Genomic DNA, 22844 nt, shown 5'->3' on the forward strand with positions numbered 1-22844 from the left:
TGTTTCAGTTTTACGCCGAGTCGGACTGCTGCTAGGATTGTTAACTATATAATTCAGCAGATGTATAAATCAGCTTTTAAGAGCTATGGGGACGTCAAAAATAAAGATGAATGGTTTAGAATGTTTAAGGTATTGTTATTTATATAGGTTATGCATTTAATTTATTGTTTTAGTTATAGTTATTTAAATAAAATTCTCATTATAATTACTTAACATTTTATTTTAATGTCGTACAACATTATTGCAGGAGAAATGTGTGTGGGATCCTTTGAGTGAAAAAAGTGTTCAGAAAGTTTTCAATACCAGATGCTCTAAAAGAATGTCTGATATGCTGCGGCAAGTAAGGGAGAATTATGAGCTTCACGGCATCCGTCCTAGCTGGATAGGCGAGGAGGTTTTTCAAGAGCTTGTAATATATTGGAGGACTCCAGAATTCCGGGCTAAATCAGAAACTTTTAAGAAGATGAGGGCATCTGAAAAGGGCGGTTGTGTCAACACAGTTGGAAGTATTAGCACCGCCGAGCATGCCCGACGATTGGTAAAAGTTTTAAAATTTTTAAGTTACTTCTTTATTCATAATATAATTTACTAATTATTTTTAATTATATTATTTAGGCTAAGCAGTTGGGGAGAAGACCATTGATGCCTGAGCTGATTTCGAGGACCCGGACAAGGAGATCGGGAGGTGTTGTCGACGAGCGCACGAGGATGTATCTTGTAAGTGAAATTTACGTTGTTTATTTTTTTTATATTGATACAAAGTTTGTGATGTGAATTTCATGTGGCAATTGATAATTTGCCACGTGAAAATCATGTGGCAAATCATAAGTTGTGGCGTGAAAATCACGTGGCAACGTTTTAATATATTTTAATTTATAATATGTATATATTTATTTAGCATCATTAAATATGCATTTAAATATTTAACTTAATTTTTTTATTGAATATGTGTGCAGGAAGAATATGATAGACGACTTGCCATTTTTCTGGAAAATAATCCTCAATTCATGCCAGCAGAGGGGGAGCCGCTTAACGCGGATGTTGATCACTACATTTGGTGTGAGGTTATTAAAGATAAAGGGCCTAATGGTTGCTTTTTTGGGGCTGGAAATTTGGCGTCCAGCTATAGATCTGGTGACCGTAATCTGTTCCAAAGAGTTCAGGATGGAGAGGGTGGATCGCGTCAACCAAATCTGACACAGGAACAAACTGAATTAGTAAGGCAATTGGCGAGACGCGAAAGTGAGGCCCAGATCGAGATGATTGTTGAATGCAGTATAGGGCAAGCAACAAAAAATATTTGGAAATATTGATCCAGGAATTATCGTCCACAGAGATGGAGAGATGCCATTCAACAGTTTCTACGGTTTCGAGCTTGGGTTTGAATGAGCAAAAAGTAAACAAAGATATAGACAAGAAAAGAATAAACACATTCTTAGAAGAGAAATAACTTATCAGGAATGTAAATATACCCACTCTTCACAAACATACACTTACCAACCTATTATACTCAACCTACGATACTCATCTATGTTATCACGTATCTCTCACATAAGCGTCCATCTCTGGAGCACAAACGAGATCATCTCACAACTAAGGTTATCTCTAACACGAAGCTGCGAGAACATCCGTATTCTCGCGTCGGCGATCTCTCGCGCGCCGCTTAAACACGAAAGCATTACGTACAGATACAAACGGTGAATGCTAGCTCTAAATCTATCTCTAGAGTTCAGAACCAACAGATTATCATCCTAGATAAGGATTCAAGAAGTTTATCTCTAAAGCACCCCAAATCCCCAGCATAGAGCAAAAATCCAGGATAACATCAACACAGATTCGTAAAGCAAGTTAAATATAACATTATAATCGGTAAATATACATAAGATTCAAGTAAATATACAAACAAAACCAACCAAAGAGAAATACACAAAGAAGAAGAGAAATGAACCGAAAATCTCCCGGTTTGTCAGCTCCGTTCGACGCTCAATCCACCCCCGATCATCCTTATGCAACCTCCGAAGTTGTTTTCTAAGCTAATTTTACTCTAAGAATGAAGTTGATGGTGTTGGGACTCAAAAATACCCAAAACATGACCTAAAAATGTGATTTTGGCCCCTTTTAACGAGCTGCTGTCTTAGCAGGTCCGCTTAGCGGACCCCCTCCGCTCAGCGGACTCAAAATTGCACCCAGACGCTGATTTGCTCCGCTGGAGCTCCGCTCAGCGGACCCCCCTCCGCTTAGCGGAGTCTGCTAAAAACCAGATTTTGTTTTCGCCATAACTCGAGAACCGTAACTCCGAATTGCGCCCGGTTCGAAGCGTTGGGAAGCTTATTCAATGCTCTATCCAATAATGAATGAATGGAAACCAAAATGATGATTTTGGTCATCCTTATTTTGAGTCTTTTGAAGTCCGCTTGATGGTGGCTAAGCGAGCTTTCACCAAAATTGCGAAATCGAAGCCGTGCCTTTGACACTTTATTCCTCAAGGCTCCAATAAGCATGAATACCTATAAAAACAAAGGAAAAACTATCAAATGGTATAAAAGTATATGAAAATACAACTATTCACAAAGTATACGTATTTATACACAAAACGGGGAATTACTCAAACGGTATTAACAAAAGTATCGATAAGTGCCACTATTTACATACTCAAAACATCGACATTTTGGCACTTATCAAACTCTCCCCAACTTGAAACTTTGTTTGTCCTCAAACAATGTCAAATAAATCAAAGAATCAAAAGTAATAAACCAAAGAATTGTGAATCAACAAGTTTTGAAAACCAAAAACAAATGTATGGCTCAATAGAAAAACGTATAAACAAAGTAAATACTTACCACTATCCTACAACGACAACATGTAAACGAAACGAATCCTAAGTACAAAAAGCATACAAAACATTCTAACACAATACATGCTCACATCATGAATCACACCTAGCAAAAATTCATCAATGGATGAAGAACACACAAAGGTGAAGGACTTTTAACACTCATCCAACAATCTTGCAAACAAAAGATTAAATTATGCATTCATCTAAAAATCACATTGAAGATACAAAAGCAAGAATCACAAGGACTTTTCAAGGTTGTAATGTGGCTTGGTTAACAAACAAGGGATATGTCCTAAGGCTAATCGAAACAAAAACTTGCCTAAACCTAAGGGAGCGATCAATCCACCAAAGATTCAAACAACAAAATCTCGATCAAACTTCTTCCTTAACCACAAGTTTCTCAAACCAATCACAATACTTATTAGCACAATTATTCACTTCTCTTTTCTTTTTCTTTTTCAAAACTTTTTCTCCTTTTTTTTTCTTTTCTTTTCTTTTCACTTTTTTTTTCTTTCTTTTTCTTTTCTTTTTCAACCTCATAGCAACAACCAAATAAGTGCACAATCATTTTTCTCCCCAACTTGAATTCAACCACACCATCATATGAATACTCTCTACTTCCTAAGGCAAGGTAAAAATTCATACCAAAAATCATGGTTGAGGGTTCAAGAAAACAAAGAATCAATCATCCATGCAAAAATGAGAACTAAACACTCAAAGATAAGCATTTAGTAAAAACAACATGGACGTTGACAAAAAGGCTCAGAAGGGTTAACAAATGATCACACACTCACAAGGTGAATTTAACTATTTGGTTTTTGTAGTTGTGCTCAAAATGAAACAAAATGCCTTGATCCTTTTCATGCTTTCATAAAATCAACATAAACAAAAGATTAAGCATAATAAAATCCAGTTAAAACAAAGATTGTGGCCTCCAGCATATGTAAACAATGGAAAACTTCCTTACATTTATGGTTTGGGAACTAAAGTGATTCAATCAATAAGCAAGTAATGCAAAAGAATGAATGGTATGGTAATTGTACAAATGAAAAGTTTCCTAAACATGTTATGCTATAGAAAGCGATAAATAATTACCTTGAGTGATACAACTTCAAAAATAATATCCTACCATACATCCGCAAGTTGAAACACTCAAGCTTTGGAGAATCACCTCAAAAATCTTCGAATTATCGAACAAAATTTGAGTACAAACAACCACAAAAGAATTAGAAAAACAAAACTACTATACACTACTAATTAGCCTTGGTGAAAGTGGGAAAAATGAGTGAACCAGGTGGAATGGGAACCTCACTGGTACAGAGCAGAAAAACAAAATTATGCTATGCTCGCTTAGCGAGCTATGCTCCACTTAGCGGACATAGCAGAAACCAGAAAAATCAGAACAGGATCTGTTGTTCCAATCACTCACCACTTCACCTAAATAACTCATAAACAGAAATATAAACAATATTTACAACCATTGGGGTGCCTCCCAACAAGCGCTTGTTTTACGTCGTTAGCTCGACGCCTTTATTGTTTCGGTGTTTGGAAAGTAGCCTCCTCTAGTCATGCCATGGTGACGTCTCACCGCACAAGCCTAAAGAAAGTGTCCTAACCAAAACACTCAACAAACGTTACGGGTACAAATATATACAACAATTATACAAACATAAAAGAAAACACACATATACAAATATGTACAAGAGCAAACACATATATACAAACATGAAACACATATAACTATTAACATACATAAAGAGAAAGTTGGTGAATGTTGGATGCACAAGTTGAAAAGTGAAGATTTGTAAGGAAATAGCTAATCCGAGATCAATATGTTTCACCAACATTCACCAATAAAAGTATAATTATATGTAACATATACAAGTAAACTTATATGGTGAACATAAACAAGTAAACATGTACAAGTAAATATATATACAAGTGAAACTATACAATATATACGATATATACAAAGCTCAAGACCACGAAAACTATTGCGATGCAATCACAACCATCCCCGGCAACGGCGCCATTTTGTTGAATGCAGTATAGGGCAAGCAACAAAAAATATTTGGAAATATTGATCCAGGAATTATCGTCCACAGAGATGGAGAGATGCCATTCAACAGTTTCTACGGTTTCGAGCTTGGGTTTGAATGAGCAAAAAGTAAACAAAGATATAGACAAGAAAAGAATAAACACATTCTTAGAAGAGAAATAACTTATCAGGAATGTAAATATACCCACTCTTCACAAACATACACTTACCAACCTATTATACTCAACCTACGATACTCATCTATGTTATCACGTATCTCTCACATAAGCGTCCATCTCTGGAGCACAAACGAGATCATCTCACAACTAAGGTTATCTCTAACACGAAGCTGCGAGAACATCCGTATTCTCGCGTCGGCGATCTCTCGCGCGCCGCTTAAACACGAAAGCATTACGTACAGATACAAACGGTGAATGCTAGCTCTAAATCTATCTCTAGAGTTCAGAACCAACAGATTATCATCCTAGATAAGGATTCAAGAAGTTTATCTCTAAAGCACCCCAAATCCCCAGCATAGAGCAAAAATCCAGGATAACATCAACACAGATTCGTAAAGCAAGTTAAATATAACATTATAATCGGTAAATATACATAAGATTCAAGTAAATATACAAACAAAACCAACCAAAGAGAAATACACAAAGAAGAAGAGAAATGAACCGAAAATCTCCCGGTTTGTCAGCTCCGTTCGACGCTCAATCCACCCCCGATCATCCTTATGCAACCTCCGAAGTTGTTTTCTAAGCTAATTTTACTCTAAGAATGAAGTTGATGGTGTTGGGACTCAAAAATACCCAAAACATGACCTAAAAATGTGATTTTGGCCCCTTTTAACGAGCTGCTGTCTTAGCAGGTCCGCTTAGCGGACCCCCTCCGCTCAGCGGACTCAAAATTGCACCCAGACGCTGATTTGCTCCGCTGGAGCTCCGCTCAGCGGACCCCCCTCCGCTTAGCGGAGTCTGCTAAAAACCAGATTTTGTTTTCGCCATAACTCGAGAACCGTAACTCCGAATTGCGCCCGGTTCGAAGCGTTGGGAAGCTTATTCAATGCTCTATCCAATAATGAATGAATGGAAACCAAAATGATGATTTTGGTCATCCTTATTTTGAGTCTTTTGAAGTCCGCTTGATGGTGGCTAAGCGAGCTTTCACCAAAATTGCGAAATCGAAGCCGTGCCTTTGACACTTTATTCCTCAAGGCTCCAATAAGCATGAATACCTATAAAAACAAAGGAAAAACTATCAAATGGTATAAAAGTATATGAAAATACAACTATTCACAAAGTATACGTATTTATACACAAAACGGGGAATTACTCAAACGGTATTAACAAAAGTATCGATAAGTGCCACTATTTACATACTCAAAACATCGACATTTTGGCACTTATCAATGATGCGGAAGAAGCAGACTGATATGGAGGAGCAGCATGCGCGACAGATGGAGGGCATTATGAAGAAGCAAGCTGAGATGGAGGAGCAGATGAGACAGTTTATGCAAGGAGGAGGAAATTACAGTAATGCTCCTCCTCAAGAGCCGGAGGATGACGGGGTGGCTGATGATTTTAATCCGGATAATTATTTTCCGGATGATGCCTCTTAAAAACATTTTGTATTTTATTTGTTTTAAATTTATTTTTATGTAAAATATTCTACATTTTAATTCATTAAAATATTAGTTTTAAATTTTTAATTTTATTTAATTGAATTTATTATATAATGTTTATTATATTAATTTATTTTATATAAATTTATTATATAAATTAGTTTTTATAGATTTTATTATATAAATTTTATTTTATAGATTTTATTATATAAATTTTATTATATAAATTTTATTATATATAAATTTTATTATATATATTTTATTATATATTATATTTTATTATATATTAATTAATTATATAAAATATATAAAACAAAACAAATCTAGCGTGAATAAATTTTTTTTAAAAAAAAAGCATTTAATGTAGCAATGTGGGAAACACGTCGCTACATTGGTCAACAAACACACTTCCCCACACCTGCCACACCTGGTGTGTGTGTAGTGGGCTGTTTCCTATGTAATCCGGTTGCGACGTGGGAGTCACGTTGCTACTTTCTGACGTGGTCTCCACGTCGCTACAATGTTGCCACGCGTGCTCCTGCGACATATATGCTCACGTCGCTACTTTTTGGTTACCACGTGATTTTGCACGTTGCGACGTGTAATCCACGTCGCTGCAGAGAACATTTTTTGTAGTGATATTAATATATCTTGATTAAAAAAAAAAACTTTAAGCGTCGCTCAAAAATCATGGTTACTTTACCTAATAAAAGTCTTTTTAACATAAAAATTTAAATGAAAGTGGCAATATAATGAAGATTACTCAAGTTACAGTATAATGTGTTTAATTTTTTTTTTTTTAATTTAATAGTTATTGGAAGCGCATTATTTATATTATTTTGTTATGCATTTCTTTTAATTGCAAATATAAGAAAACGTTTTTTTTTATAAAAAATACTTAAGCTAAAGTTTTCATTATTTATAGAAAATTCCTTGCTATTTTTGTTGTTAAATAATTTAGTTGCTAGAGTCAAACACATACCTTAAAGTCATTCATATTTAACTAATTATACATTGTATGATATTTTATCTTCTTTACCTAAAATATCATGTATAAGTGTTAATATTAACTTATAAATATTATGTTGTATAACCATATGAAAATAAACATTACGTTGTATAACTACATGAAAATAAACATTACATGTCCACCATAAATATCACTAGAAAACTCTAACAATTATGAAATATTTCAATAGAAGACATATGCACAATTTGTGTTATATAAATATTTCCTCAGATTTAGAACATTATATTCTTTTAATAAACAATTTATATATAGCGGATTTTAATATATTATTTTCTTAAAGTGGGGAAAATTAGGGTCATTTCAAACCATTAGCAGGTTTTATTCTAATTTATAAAATTGAAATTAGTAAAAATAAACACAAATTAAAAAGAATCTTTTGTTTTAATAGTAAATAACATTAAAAATATCAAAAGTAAAAAATAATTTAAAAAATATTTTAGCAGAAATTTCAATTATTTATATATGATTTTTATATTTTTTTCTACTTTTTAAGATCTCCTGTTCATAGAACAATTCATATAAATTAGTGAAGAAAAATAGTTTTTTTAAAACAAATTTGATACTATGTACATTATTGCTCTATGGTTCTCTCGCTGCAAGGTTGCAAGAATATGTGATTAGATCAGATGATATAGTCAATGATGAAGGTGAGCTGGTACATTATACTTTCTATGCAGATGTCGAACCTGTCAATGCAACTGAGGCATTGAAGGATTCGAAGTGGGTGAAAGCTATGAATGAAGAATTGAAGTCCATCGAAGACAACAATACTTGGTCACTTGTCGAATTGTCTCATGGCAAGAAGGAAATTGATGTGAAGTGGGTATACAAGGTGAAGTGTAATCCCAAAGGTGAAGGGACTCGACACAAGCCAAGACTTGTGGCGAAAGGATTTCTTCAGAAGGAAGGAATTGACTTCGATGAGGTTATTGCACCTGTTGCCAGGATCGAAATGATCAGGTTGATTGTTGGCCTGGCGAACAATTGGCACATGTATCAGATGGACGTTAAACGTGCATTCCTGAATTCGACCCTCCCCGATTGTTGCACTAACAAACTCTCCTCGAATTAAAAAAAAATTGCTTCTAAAAATTAAAAAAAACTAAAATTATTTTTTATATTTAAATTATAAATAATGTTAAAAACTAAAATAAAGAAATCATTCATAAGTATTTTGATAGAATTTGCCTAATACAAAATGTGATTTTTTAATCTACAATGTTAATATCGAAGTGTTTTAGTTAATGAACAATTAAATTTAAAAGGATAAACTATGAGAATATATATTGACCTTTTGATTTTTAAAATAAACATTTGAAAAATTTATTTTAAAAATATATTTAAAATAACGGTTACAAAACACCATTTAAATTGTGGAAAATTATTAGAAATTACTCCAACAGTGAGTTATTTTGGATGTTATGACGAGCACGTTCTAGATAACGGTTAATCCGTCGGAACAGAAAAAACCTAAAATTTAGATTCATCATACATTTTTGAGTTGGAGTTCCTACCTTAATACCTAAAGATTGATACCAATTTTTCAATGTCCGGTGTAAATGATCAATTTATTACAATAAAAAAAATATAAAATGACATTGAAAACAATAAAACTAAGCTAATAACATGCTGAAAATACTTGTTTTCTTATGTTCTATCATTTGATAATAAATAAAGTATGTAGTTTATTTTCTAATTGATAAAGCATGTGTTGTGTTGAGTATATTTTCGGAAATAATAAATAAAAGTAGTAGAAACATAACTTTATTCTAATCCACATTGTCTCTGTTTTGATTAGGAAGGGATAATAGGGTTAATAGTAGTTTATCCCGTGTAATATTTCAGTTTATCCCACAGTTATCAAAGGCAAGTTTTGGCAACGGTTTTTTTTTTGTTTAAAAACCGTTACCAAAAGGTAGGGAGGGAGAAAAACAAAATTCGCTAACATTAGAGGAGGTGAATTACTATTAACCCGATTATGAAAGATGAGTATTGCTATTTAGATGTATTATATGTTAGATTTAAATTTTTATTAGTTAATAGTTATTGAATGATCTAATATGAGAATGATTTTTCTTCATACAAATGCACGGATTTATAATTAGTTTTTAATTATAAAAAAATAATATTTTTTTTAAATAAGGTATTAAAAAAATTACGCAAATAACCACGTTTCGGAGAAAATTACGCAAATAATCATGTTTCAAAAACCTTTTACACCAAGGCGCCATTTGAGATTGCTTATTCCAACTTTTTTCCCTTGGCGCCATCTGACATGGCCCTTGCAGTACTGATAAGCCATGTCATATGGCGCCTCCACTAACTTTATAGGAGGAGGAGCCATCTCATATGACTCCTCCTTGTAAATGTGTTTTCTATAAATAAATACCCCCTTTCTCCACCATTTTTCATATTTTCTCACTACACCTTCTCATTTCCTCCTAACTTTTTTCATAACGGGCTCTGAGATTTTCACAAGAGATGGCTATGTATTCTTCTCTCCCCTGAAATCAACGATAAAAATGAAATTTTGGCACATCCATTCCATGGAGCATCTTAAGAGAGAGAGAGAGTTGAAACGCTGGTTAGACAGGGACATCCCAAAGGGCGAAGAAATTAGAAGAATCCAGAGAAGAACCGCCATCTCACTTGCAACTGGAACGTCTCGCACTTGGTTGGAGGAAGTTGAAAGAGACAGAGACGTAATGATGATGATGCACGGTTCTGATGACTTTGTTTTGGTGCTTGTAATTTCTTAGATATTTTGTCGTGTTGTTGACTTTTTTTATCCGCCGATGTGTTGTTTTTTAGTCGTTATGTCATTTTATTTTTGGCAAACGTTCTTAATGAAAAAAAGCTTTGTTTAGATCTTAAAGGAAATGTGCATACTGATTTCAATTGGTTGAGCCATTAGCATGTTGTAATACGGTGAACTGACTTTTTTATCGAAATGTCGTGGTTAAGCATGAGTCGCCACCGACTTTTATTTTATCCAATTTAAAGAAAGGCTAAAAGAACAGAAAAAGACCTTTTGAAAAGATTTTGAGTTCGGGGGGTAAGTTATACAAAGGGAAGGTGTAAGGCACCCTTTGCATCCATGGTTATCCATGGGCTCTTAATTGCTTAGCTCGCTTTTGTATTGTTTGAATGTTTGAAAATGAGGTGTGAAAAGTAAAAACTTTGAAGAAGAACTTTAGCTTGTAAATAAGCACAGTCTTTTGAAAAGTATTTGAAAATTAGTGGAAAAAGAGTTTGAATTTGATTTTGAATTTGAAATAGAGCAAGCAATTAATAGCAACTACCCTAAGTTTGAAAAATCGTTCTTTTAGCTTTTCGGGCGAAAGAATCTATCCACGCCATAAGAGGGCAGGAAGCCTTTCAATTGGATGTAAAGGGTCATCGAGTTATCATTCTCCATGAGACTGTCCCTTGCCATAAAGAGGGCAGGTAGTCTAAGGGAAGGATATAATAGTCATTTGAGGCATCATGCGAGGATACCTTAGCAATTGGGACAATCATTTTTATAAGGCAGCTTCGAGGGAGTTTCAATAACTTTGAAGGCGACAGGCAACATTGCTTTAGTTATCCTCGGAATCGAGGGACTTGACTATTTTAAGGCAACAAAATTAATAAGGCAACCAGGCAACAATATAAGGCAACAGGCAGCATAAGAAGGGTTACCCTAAAGGTGTGTGTGTGGCACAATCATGTGTTTAATTCAGATATTGTTATCTTGTAATTAGTGAGCTAATTCAGTTCAAGGCTTGCACTCCCTAAGATTACTAACTAAAGCAGAAAAGTAAAGGCAGAATGAAAATCCTACACTATTACAATAAACACCTGCGGGGATGGGGAATTAAAAGGCAAAGAATAAGAAGGAACAATAATTAATCAAAAAATCTTGAATGTCCTAATCTTCCTTGAACCCTTGATCAACCCTGAAAATTAAAAGGCAAAATAATAGAGTGAGTGTAGGCATGATTCATTGATATTTGAATAAACCCTATTTTAATGAAGAGGCAAAAAAAAATTAAGATGACATTTAAACAAAAAGATAGTTAGAAACTTAGCTTTTTATATGGACGCGCGTAGTCGGAGGAAATCCTGGTGCTAACCCTGAAAAACTGCACAATGAGAGAAAATTTCAGTGTAGGGATTGATCTTCGTAAACCCTGATTAATTAATTAAAAAAAAGAAAACTTATTGTGACCTAAAGGGTTCATAAGGCTAAAAATGCGTTAGTGGATAACACCTACCAATAGCAGTGATTAGTGATCATGGTGAATAAAAATAATGAATCGGGGTTTTAAACATTAGATTATTACCCTAAAATATAATTAACTTAAAACAACAAATTAATTATGTTAACTATTATAAAAAAAATCGGATTTTCGATTAAATATTAATGATTAAAATTTACTATATAAAAAAAACTAATTTTAAAATAAATAAAAATGTAACCAAATATAGTTATAATAATAAAAAAGGGAGAATAAAATAAAAACATGTATGCAATCAAAAATAAAAAGAAAATTAAAAACTTAGCTCTAATTCCACGTGACAGGTTTATGAGGGACTATGGTGGACCTTCGCTTCTGATCTGTTGGGATGATATGCTGGTGTTGATTCAGTGGTTGAGATGGAGGGTGTAACGTGCGCGTGTGGGGAACAGGTGCACAGGATCAGCGATCAACTAAATTGTAAAAATAAACTCGTTGCATCTGGGAATCGAACCCAGGTGTAGAACTTTGCAAACTATACGCTTGGCCATGCAAGCTATCTTTGATCGCTGTTTAATATAAAGTCAAAATAAATTAAATATATAATTTAAACGATATTGGGAAAAGGTTAAAGAGTACATAGCTGGGCCCATATGTGTTGCGCGGACCAATGAGAGGAGAGAGACAGGGTTGACACTTTGACCAGCGAATGGTGGCTGTCCACGCGCGAAGAGAGAGGATCAAGGGGGGTCAGATTACTGTTCATCTCCTTCATCAAATTACCTGCGGATTCTTTTGTGGATTCTGCTACGATTTTTCTTGCGAATTTCACCTTCGAATTCCCTGCAACTTCAAAACTTAAAAGAAACATGTTAAAAGAGCGTGAATCGCGCCCAGATCCGTTAATTGTGATCTTGCGAACACGATGGAACAATCATCTTGGCCAAACGTCTACTGAATCTATGAGAACGAACACTTCCTTCCACTGTGCCCTAACAATGGTGTTCTGTGATCCGGGCCTCTAAACTTTGTTTTAATGATCCAGTAGTACTCTACTCATGGTCAGGAACTCATACATAGGGTTAGATATCATTTAGGCACATTAAATCACAAGATATGGAAACTCAAAGCGTGTATGAATATGTTATCGATGACATGAACAATACAAACGAATGCAAAGCTTAGATAACAACGTGTTCTTACCCTATTTTACCTGAGGAGTAGATTGGGACGAGTAGTTTGCTCAGAAATCCTCTTGACCTTGCAATACGATCTTTTCAAATTTTTGTGAACTTTTCACTTTTGAAACCCTAGCCTCATTCACTCCTCTTTTTCGTCCCTTTGTGGCTGCACTTGTAGGATATATATATCATGAGAGATTAGGGTTGAAAGTTTTAGAAAAAAATCACATCTTTGATTGGAGAAAATATTGAGAAAAAGTTTGATTGAATTTTGCACAAAATCATACTATATTTGGTTCAATCTCTTTCCAATCAATATATTTGATTTTCTTGTGCCCCAAGATTATTATTTGATTGAAGGAATCAAATCATGCATCAAATTGATATTTATTCTATTTTTCTTGATTTAATTTGCATAAAATTAAAAAATAAATAAATATATAAATCCAAACCATGCACCAACGAAACTTGCTAGTCTCCAAGGTGAATCTTGGGCCTTCATATGATCCAAAACAAAGCCCCATAATTTATTTCATCATTTTTGGTATTTTACTTTAATTTATTTTGCATTTAAATGAATAAAATTCAAATAAATAAAATTAAAAAAGCCAAAAAGATAAGAATGGTTTTATAGGTTCTTATTTGGGTCATATATATGTTTGAAGTCCAAAACCTAAGCCCATTAGCTCAAAAACACAAAATTGTTCAATTATGGTTTCATGCGCTTCTTGAAATTTGACCAACTTTTGAACCTCATATCTCCTTCAATATTGATCATATGAAAGTGTTATTGGACTTTTTAGAAATCTCAAAGAGTCCTCTAAAGGCTCCTTTTGGTTTCATCTCAATTGATTCTACCATGTCCCAGTTATGAGCTTTGAGAAAAAATGACTTTTTGCGATCTTTTAGAAGGACCTGTAATGTATTGGCTCATATCTCTCAAATGGTGCATTTTTAGACTTGGCGTGTGAGAGACAAAATTGTAGAGAATTCAATTTCCTTCAAATTGAGCTTTGGATGGGAAATTTCTGATGTTCCATGTGGGAGTTATGGGCGGTCAAAGTTCAGTTGACTTTTTCCTTAAAAACCCTAATTTAGAAACTTAGGTTCTTGATGATTCTGGAGCTTTTCTTGATGAATCATGATCAATCCTTGATCAAATGATGAATGATACTCCATAATGAGGATGTTGACCAAAAAATCAGAAGTTTTGACTGTAGTTTGTCCATAGTTTGACTTTTAGGTCAACCCGTCGATTTATTGATCGTTTGGGCCATTGAGTGAGCAATCTCTTGAATCAAGGCTTGAACTTGGCATGGAGGTTCTTTGAATCGTATGAGAGGCCATGGGATTCATTTGAGGCCTTAGAACTTGATTTTTCTTTGAGAGATACAAAACCCTAGTTTGAGGGTTGTTGTTTAGGAGAGTGTATAGTCAGTCAAGTCTTGAGCTTGTGACATTCGAATGAGCTTGAGTATAAAAATATGGTGGGCAAATTTTGGGGTATGACAGCTGCCCCTGTTCAATCTTCTTTTATCTGAGGATGCAATTTGGCATGTATGCCTGTTGGAATCTGAAGGTGAAAGATGATTGAACACTAGAATACCAAGAAATTTGCCCTAGCTGAAGTAGGGACTTTTATCGGAGATGGGCTTAAAGATGCCATCTGTCTCGATAAGTTTTGAAATTTCGAATGAATCGTACGTTAGATTATATCTGAATTTTGAAGTGTTGAGAAGTAGTTGTTGAATGTTAATCGTGCCATTTTTGTTTGTAGTAACAGAATTTAGACTCTGACAGTTGATTGCGTCTACCTCGTTTGTGATGATAGGGCTATATCTTGGAAGGTTGATCGTGTCAGCACCGTTCGTAGTAACTGAATTAGATCTTGGAGAGATGATCGCGTCTACACCGTTCGTGATGATAGAATTAGATCTTGTAAATAGAATACCATAACGGGTCATACATTAGACCATATATGATAAAGGACGTCAGAACGAGTTATTCATAAAACCATATCTGAAGGAGAATATTATATCATATCTGTTGGAGGGTATCAGAACGAGCCATACATCAGACCATATCTGAGGAAGGATACCAAAACGAGTCGTACATTAGACCATATCTTGATGAAGGATGTCAGAATGAGTTATTCATTAAACCATATATGAAGGATAATGCCAGAACGAGTCATACATTAGACCATATCTGAGGAAGGATACCAGAACGAGTCGTACATTAGACCATATCTAATGAAGGATGTCAGAACGAGTTATTCATTAAACCATATCTGAAGGAGAATACCAGAATGAGTCATACATTAGACCATATCTGAGGAAGGATACTAGAACGAGTTATTCATTAAACCATATCTGAAGGATAATGCCAGAACGAGTCATACATTAGACCATATCCGAGGAAGGATCCTAGAACGAGTTATTCATTAAACCATATCTGAAGGATAATGCCAGAACGAGTCATACATTAGACCATATCTGACTGAGAATACCGGAACAGGTCATACATTAAACCATATCTGATAGAGGATGCTTTAGAGTTGATAAGTTATTTGATGAAGTTTTGGAATGAAAAAAAGCTTGTCGGAATGAATCTTTAGCTCGATTATATCTGAGAGGAATGCTTGTCGAGGCGGAACCTGAAAACAAAAGTAGAAATATGCAATTTCATGATGCATGTATGACGAGTCTCTCCAAATAAATGAGAAACCCGTATGTTTATCATGAAGTAATGTATGCAATGTATGAATATGTATGTGATGTATATGATGTATGACTGATGTTGTTCTGAGAAAATAAATCTCTGTATCATTGTGTAGCTGGGGATTTATGGTTTCTGCTTGGGGTATGATCTGTAGCTTGATGTACCCTAACTGGGGATGAAGGATGTCGGAGAACCGATAGTGTTGAAGATGTAGATCTCTGTTGGGGAGCCATGTATTCTGTCGAGAGTATTTGAAGGTATCTTCTTAATGATTACTCTGTGGGGATATGATATTGTGACATTGGCTTTGTGGAAGGCGTGGAGGTCTTGAGCGTTGCCCCCAGTGATGAGTAACTACCATTCCTGGATTTGATTAGGACACGCCACTGAGTATTGATCAAGATGTCTAACTGGACTTGCGTAGATTTTCCCCTGCTAGTGGGAACTTTGGAAAGATTCGCCTCGCGAGGACTTTATGAGGTGTGCACTATGGGCGACATGCCCCAAGTACTTAGTATGATGCCCCTGATTGTTGATGCTTCTGAGAGATTTTTGAAATTTGACATGATTATCCCAAATTGATCGGGAAATAGTTTGAAACCCACTTGTGATGTATGCCTTTGACTTTTTGGCATTTGAGATATTCTTCGAATCTTGACTTGATTGCCCCAGATTGTTTGGACAAAATGTGTCATGCCCCTTGTATACATAAGAGACATAGATTCTTGGAGTAATTTTGTTTGTCGGGATAACTTTCAGTCATTAGTTGTACCCTGTGCAAATTCTTTCTATTGCTAACATTTGAAATTATGTAGCAGAATATGTTTAATAATGAATTCATGAGATGCAATGCATACGTCTGTCTTGAGTTTTTGAAAAACATTAAAACTGGAGATGTAAAATCATGATATTTATAAAAACATGATGTTTGTAAAAAGCAGGATATCAACTTAACATTTGTAGTAAACCTTAAGGAGTCGGGATACCTTTTTGGTGACAGTATGCTTTCGAACTAACCATGCTTCAATTAGGACTTTCAAGGGTTGTAACGTGGCTTGGTTCACGGTTTAAGAAACAAAGGATAAAGGCTCAAAATTTGATTGTACCCATCCCCTTTGTGATGATCTTCAGTCCTAAGCTCAGCTAATTCAACTTATGCATTCAGGTTCCAAGAGACTTTTTGGATTTGCACCTTTGATAATGATGATGGTTCTCAAGCAAAGAGAACTTTTGAGATGGCAGTCACTTCTTCCTTTTGGTAGTCACAACATTGTGTTGTTCATGAATTTATTGACTTCTCTTTTTCATCTTTTTGATATCCCTAACTTTTGCCTGAACTGTCTATTTTGAGTTTACAGTCAGCGGGATGCCTTGATTTTTGCCTAAGTCATCTTTTTGCTTTTTGACTTAGCAGGCTCTTCTTTGTATATATGTTTTTTCATTTCATTCATTTTTTTGAAAGATATTGACTGCCTTGCTTAATGATTGATGAACCATCATTGGCTTTTGATTGACATCTCCAACACTTTTTTGATGTGTGCGGATGAACGCTTGTGATTGAAACCTTTGTTGAAAGGTGTACTGAATGATTCTCTTAAAATAGAATGTACAGCCAAATTAACTGAGAACTACCATGCCCCAGGTTATGATTAAGGGTTCAATTTGCATATGAAAAAAAACTTCTACACCTTAGGCTCAAAGGGGTTGACGAGGGATTAGCATCCTTATATCTCCACTGTTTAGGAATTGAAATAATGCCTGTACATCGTCAGCATAGTCCGTTCAAAGGCATACTGTATGAGGTTGCGGTATCGTTTTCGTCATCCTCCCTCAAAAGGCTTACAGCTTTGCAGGAGTTGAATATCACAAAACATATGCAAAGTAAAGACGCAATTTAAAATGAGTGACAGCGAAATAATTTATTCAAAACAAACATATGCAATGCACTGATGATGATTATTAAAACATATAATGTCTATCATAAGTCAAGTGTTTAAACAAACAGGATAGCAATTGCACATGAAAGTAGATCTAATGATCCAAAAGTTCGCCCGTCTAGATGTCAATCAGTCTTGTCATGACTAGGTATAGGAGCGGTGATCACCACAGTAGTTTCGAGAGGGTTAAATTTGATTTTCCCGTTATCGATTAGATCTTGGAGTGGTTCGTGCACCTCGCATTGAGTTTATAACCAGGAGTGGAGGTGTTAGAATTCTCAGGAGCATCTCTCAGAGTAATGTTTGAGCCGACGACATATTGATTTTGGTGAATTGACACTTAGGTGCATCTGGCTTGCGTCGTTGCTGTGGAATTGGTGTAGAGATTCAGAGTATCCGGGGTTCGAGCTTCCGGAATGTATATCTGATTGGAATGTTTCAGAAGTCTGGGGGTCAAGCTTCCAGAATGTTCATCTGATTGGAATGTTTCAGAATGTACGGGGTTCGAGCTTCCGGAATGTATATCTGATTGGAATGTTTCAGAAGTCTGGGGGGTCAAGCTTCCAGAATGTTCATCTGATTGGAACTTTCAGAATGCCCGGGGTTCGAGCTTCCGGAATGTATATCTGATTGGAATGTTTCAGAAGTCTGGGGGGTCAAGCTTCCAGAATGTTCATCTGATTGGAACTTTCAGAATGTCCGGGGTTCGAGCTTCCGGAATGTATATCTGATTGGAATGTTTCAGAAGTCTGGGGGGTCAAGCTTCCAGAATGTTCATCTGATTGGAACTTTCAGAATGTCCGGGGTTCGAGCTTCCGGAATGTTCATCTGATTGGAATGTTTCAGAAGTCTGGGGGGTCAAGCTTCCAGAATGTTCATCTGATTGGGACTGTTTCAGAAGTCTGGGGGTTAAGCTTCCAGAATGTTCATCTGATTAGGATTGATTTGTTGATGGTATTTTTCTGACCAGTCGGTCGACCTGAAAGGAAAAGTTAGTTTTATGCGATGTTATGAATGCAAATGCAATCTTTTCAAGGATCTTTAGGAATTTAGTTAGCAACATTAGAAAATGGTTTGGTCGCGTCTTTGTCTGAAGAATTCTGACTTTTGTCTTTGAATGTCTTTCTTTGAGAATCAAGCTCACCATATCCAGTGGGTCATAGCCTATGATTCGGGATACTTCTGAATTTGAAGGTACACGACTAGAGGAAAATAAATCCTCTTGCCCCTTGATAGGTGCTGAGTCTCTGAATTGGAAGGTATGTGGCCAGAGGAAAATAAATCCTCTTGCCCCTTGATTAGGAATTCAGTCCTTGATAAGAGTACCTGAAATTGTGCGCCCTAAATTTCTAAGATCCTTGAAAGGGTTAGTTAAATCATGTTATGCTTATGATGTCATGATGTTATGCAATGCATCAGGCAAAACGTAAGATAGTAAGGACGAGTGAGTCCCATAAGAAAAACCTGCAAGAAAACCAAAGGGTTAGTAGCAAGCACAGACAAGTCACACAAGTGTCCTTAGGTTTAAAGGCTTGTGTGAAGTTCGTAGGTAAGTACCCTCCCCACTGAAGTTAAGTTGGTTCAACCTGTCCTAGAATAGTAACCGGGTTCTATGGTGCTCATATCCCTGATCTTTCTCGCGGGCATTGTCTCAACATGGCACTCGATCGGCCAGCCAAAAGCATCCCTAGAGTCCAATCTCAATGAGTGTAGCATCGAGTATCAACCGGCTTCAGTCAGGAATCCAAAGCCAGCTATCTCGCTACTTCCTATAGGCAAAAGTCAAGTTCAACTAGGGTTCTAAGGGCGAATTAGTGCTTATGACACCACGCGGTAGCCAAATGTCTTCTCGATCATATTCAAGGGCCATCAGGACAAACCAAAGCGTCGCACTAACGGTGGCCATCAGTTCAACCATAACGATACATGTCGTACAACCTCCCTGGTCTCATGCCACATACCTAAGGTACACTAGATCCGGGTGTAGGATCTTTCACACAGCAGAATACCCAAAACAGCCTTTAAAGATAAAGCAAACAAGTCAAACAAATTTAAAGTGATCCTAGCTCTAAGGTAACCCCTCGATTTATTGATCGTTTGGGCCATTGAGTGAGCAATCTCTTGAATCAAGACTTGAAACTTGGCATGGAGGTTCTTTGAATCGTATGAGAGGCCATGGGATTCATTTGAGGCCTTAGAACTTGATTTTTCTTTGAGAGATACAAAACCCTAGTTTGAGGGTTGTTGTTTAGGAGAGTGTATAGTCAGTCAAGTCTTGAGCTTCTGACATTCGAATGAGCTTGAGTATAAAAATATGGTGGGCAATTTTTGGGGTATGACACATGTGTAGGACAATTTTTTTACTGTGTCTGACTTGACGGCACAAATCACACTTTCTTTCTAGCTTGTGAAGCTCGTCCATTTCAGTTGTGATACGCTTGCTCTTGGGACGACCCTTTCTATTTCTTCGCATTTGGTTGTTTTGCCAAACAATTTCCCCCTTGTACGCAGGCCAATAATCCTCTTTTGCTACCACTGCAAAGCCATTGTAAATGGGAGACAGAAGTGCTAATGCATCTATGTGAGAATGGGCACATACTACAATGACATGGGAGCAAGGCATACGAAATGCTTGAAACTTTCCGCAATCGCACCAACGTTCTTCTAGTAGAACCATATACTCTAGTCTTGGTAGCCCCTCGTTATGGTCGATTGTCTATTTGACCATGAAATTCTAGTTATGTCGGTCAAACCTTGTAACCATATGTGTGTTGGCTTTGGCACCTTCTGCCTTGATAAATCTTATGCAACATTCACTCCATAATTGTCCAAATCGTAACATCGCGTCCCACCTTTCACCTTTTGGTGCAAACAACGAAGCCATCCTAAAATATGTTGATTTTACCAAAGCGGTTATATGGAGGTTTCGTATACCTTTGAAGACACCGTCATTGATTCAAAAAGATTTTTTGTCATGTGGCCCCATCGTTGTCCATTTTCGTATGACCTAGTCCATTTCTCCACTAGAATATTATCAATCCAAGCATCTGCATTTGGGTTTGACAATCTTATCTCTCTACGATAGTTTGAACGATGGTTGAGTTAATGTATACCCTGCGTTCATAACCAATTTTCGAAGAGCTTTGTCTTTAATCTCTCGCGTGAAATTTTGTACAATATGTCTAATGCAGAAGACATACTTAAGATCCGTCAAGATTTTGATGTCGTGGACATGGTTTAGTGTTGCTCCCCCACAATTCAAACTCGCCACATGAGTTATGAAAATAGTTAAAAAAAGTTACAAATCCAAAGAAAAATTATGTCAAACAATTCAAAAAAGAAGCTTGCTCAAGAAGTTTCTATAGGGTAATATAAGAGTAATTGCAAACCGCTTGGTGCTCATACAAGAAGTGAGTTAACTTTTATTTTTTTATAACTTGACTGGAGTTCCATTTTCTATTCAAAAACCCATACAAAAATAGAGTACGTAACCGCTCACACAAGAATAATAATCTTTTTTGATTTGATAATTGAGAATGATATATGATATATGTCTCTAAATTCTATTAATACATATACATTTATCTAACTTTTTTAACTTAATTTTCTTTTTTATTATACTTCGAGAGTCTTTTCTACATTTCCTTCATATATTCGAAATTCAAAAAAATCATAAATTATTTGGAGGATAAATCATAATTTAAATCAATAAATCTATCATCTAAGAATTATAATAAATCTAACTTAAATTATAGAATAGCCATCAAATTCATTTGTTGTAAGTGATTAACTTACCATTAATAATATAAAAATACCATACAATTAGAATATTAGATACAAAATTAAAACTATAAATCATCACATCACATAAACCACACTATAAAGTGGTCCATTGTAGCTTATGCAATATTTTACACGCCACTTTAAATGCACAATCTAGAATTATTAATTTTGACTATACAATTTAGAGAATTTAGAAAGCTGCCTTTCTTTTTCTTGGCCAACAAAAAGCACTTATTTGAGTTGATCCTTCTCATTGGCATCTAGTACTCTATTATTATATACCATATATATACAAACATTTATTTGTGGGGTGGTGAATGTATCAATTTTTAGTGAAATTAAAATAAACTATTGTGTCATTGCCCTCACTTAACCTATTCTCTTTCAAATTATATATAATATCCTTACTCCTAAGCTACTTATTATGTGTACATGATCACAAATATCAAATCATTATTGGTTAACTGTCAATTATTTTTATAGAGTTTTCAATATTTATTGGGCCTCATGAGGACCAAGGTAAAGAAAAATGCATATAAGACAGATATGTTGTGGCAGGCAAATGTGAATGTGAATGTATGACCACATACATAACTTTTTTGCTGGAATTTCAACCGACCTTGTAGAGCATGATAGCTTACCATACCGTTCACGGAATAACATAAGGAAAATGTTATTTCAGCAACATAAACAAAATTGAAAAAGGCTATTGATGTATTGGAGCTCACATGCAAAGCTAGATGAAAAATAATTAAATGTGAATAATGATTATTGATTATTGTGTTGATATAAAGTCGATGACATGCTCTTTAGGTAGTTTGACACTAAGAATATTTTGTATAATTAAATGTTTAAATTGAACTATATTTAAAAACTAAAGAGAGAAGATGAAAAGTGTTCACTTGACTACTAGTTCTCGAAATAAAAATAAAAAGATTGCGGAAAATCTTTCTCAAAATAAAAAGACAGAGTAACAAATTAAAGAGTTCACTTGCTTATTTTACAAGAAAGATGGACACATGAAGAAAGAATGTTCCAAATACGCTACATGACGTGAAAAGAAAGATAATTTTTTCACTTTTGTTTGTTTTGAAATTCATTTAGTTTTTGTACCTAAGGATATATATTTGGTGGGTAGATTCTGGTGCTACTACTGACATAAGTATATTCATGCAGGGTTGCATGTGGAGCCGTCCACCAAATATGTTAAAAGATTCATCTATGTGAGCGATGGTAATAAAAGTGCAGTAAGGATTATATGAATTTTTATATTATTATTAAAGACTAGTTTTCATTTGAATTTGGTTGAGACTTTTGTAGCTGTTGAAAGTATTTTGGGTAAATATTTTCTAATATATCGTATCCACAGAGACTGAGTAATATTGCTGCCGTTCTATAGTCGGATTATAATGAGTTAGCGAAAAATAGTGGTTTTGATTGTTTGTTCTCAAATTGCATATAACAGAATAAT

At 35.2% G+C, this 22844-nt stretch overlaps 1 protein-coding gene across 1 annotated transcript; it reads left to right on the forward strand.

Moving 5' to 3' along the window:
• The first annotated feature begins 318 nt into the window (after window positions 1-318).
• On the forward strand, window positions 319-22635 carry LOC131648478 (uncharacterized). The gene is made up of 4 exons (XM_058918231.1): window positions 319-538; window positions 616-717; window positions 957-1275; window positions 22550-22635. The coding sequence occupies exons 1-4, from the start codon at window positions 320-322 to the stop codon at window positions 22633-22635; spliced, it is 726 nt and encodes a 241-aa protein (XP_058774214.1). The 5' UTR covers window position 319.
• Window positions 22636-22844: the final 209 nt, after the last annotated feature.

This window comes from Vicia villosa, linkage group LG1, assembly GCF_029867415.1.
Source record: "Vicia villosa cultivar HV-30 ecotype Madison, WI linkage group LG1, Vvil1.0, whole genome shotgun sequence".
NCBI classification, from domain to species: domain Eukaryota; kingdom Viridiplantae; phylum Streptophyta; class Magnoliopsida; order Fabales; family Fabaceae; genus Vicia; species Vicia villosa.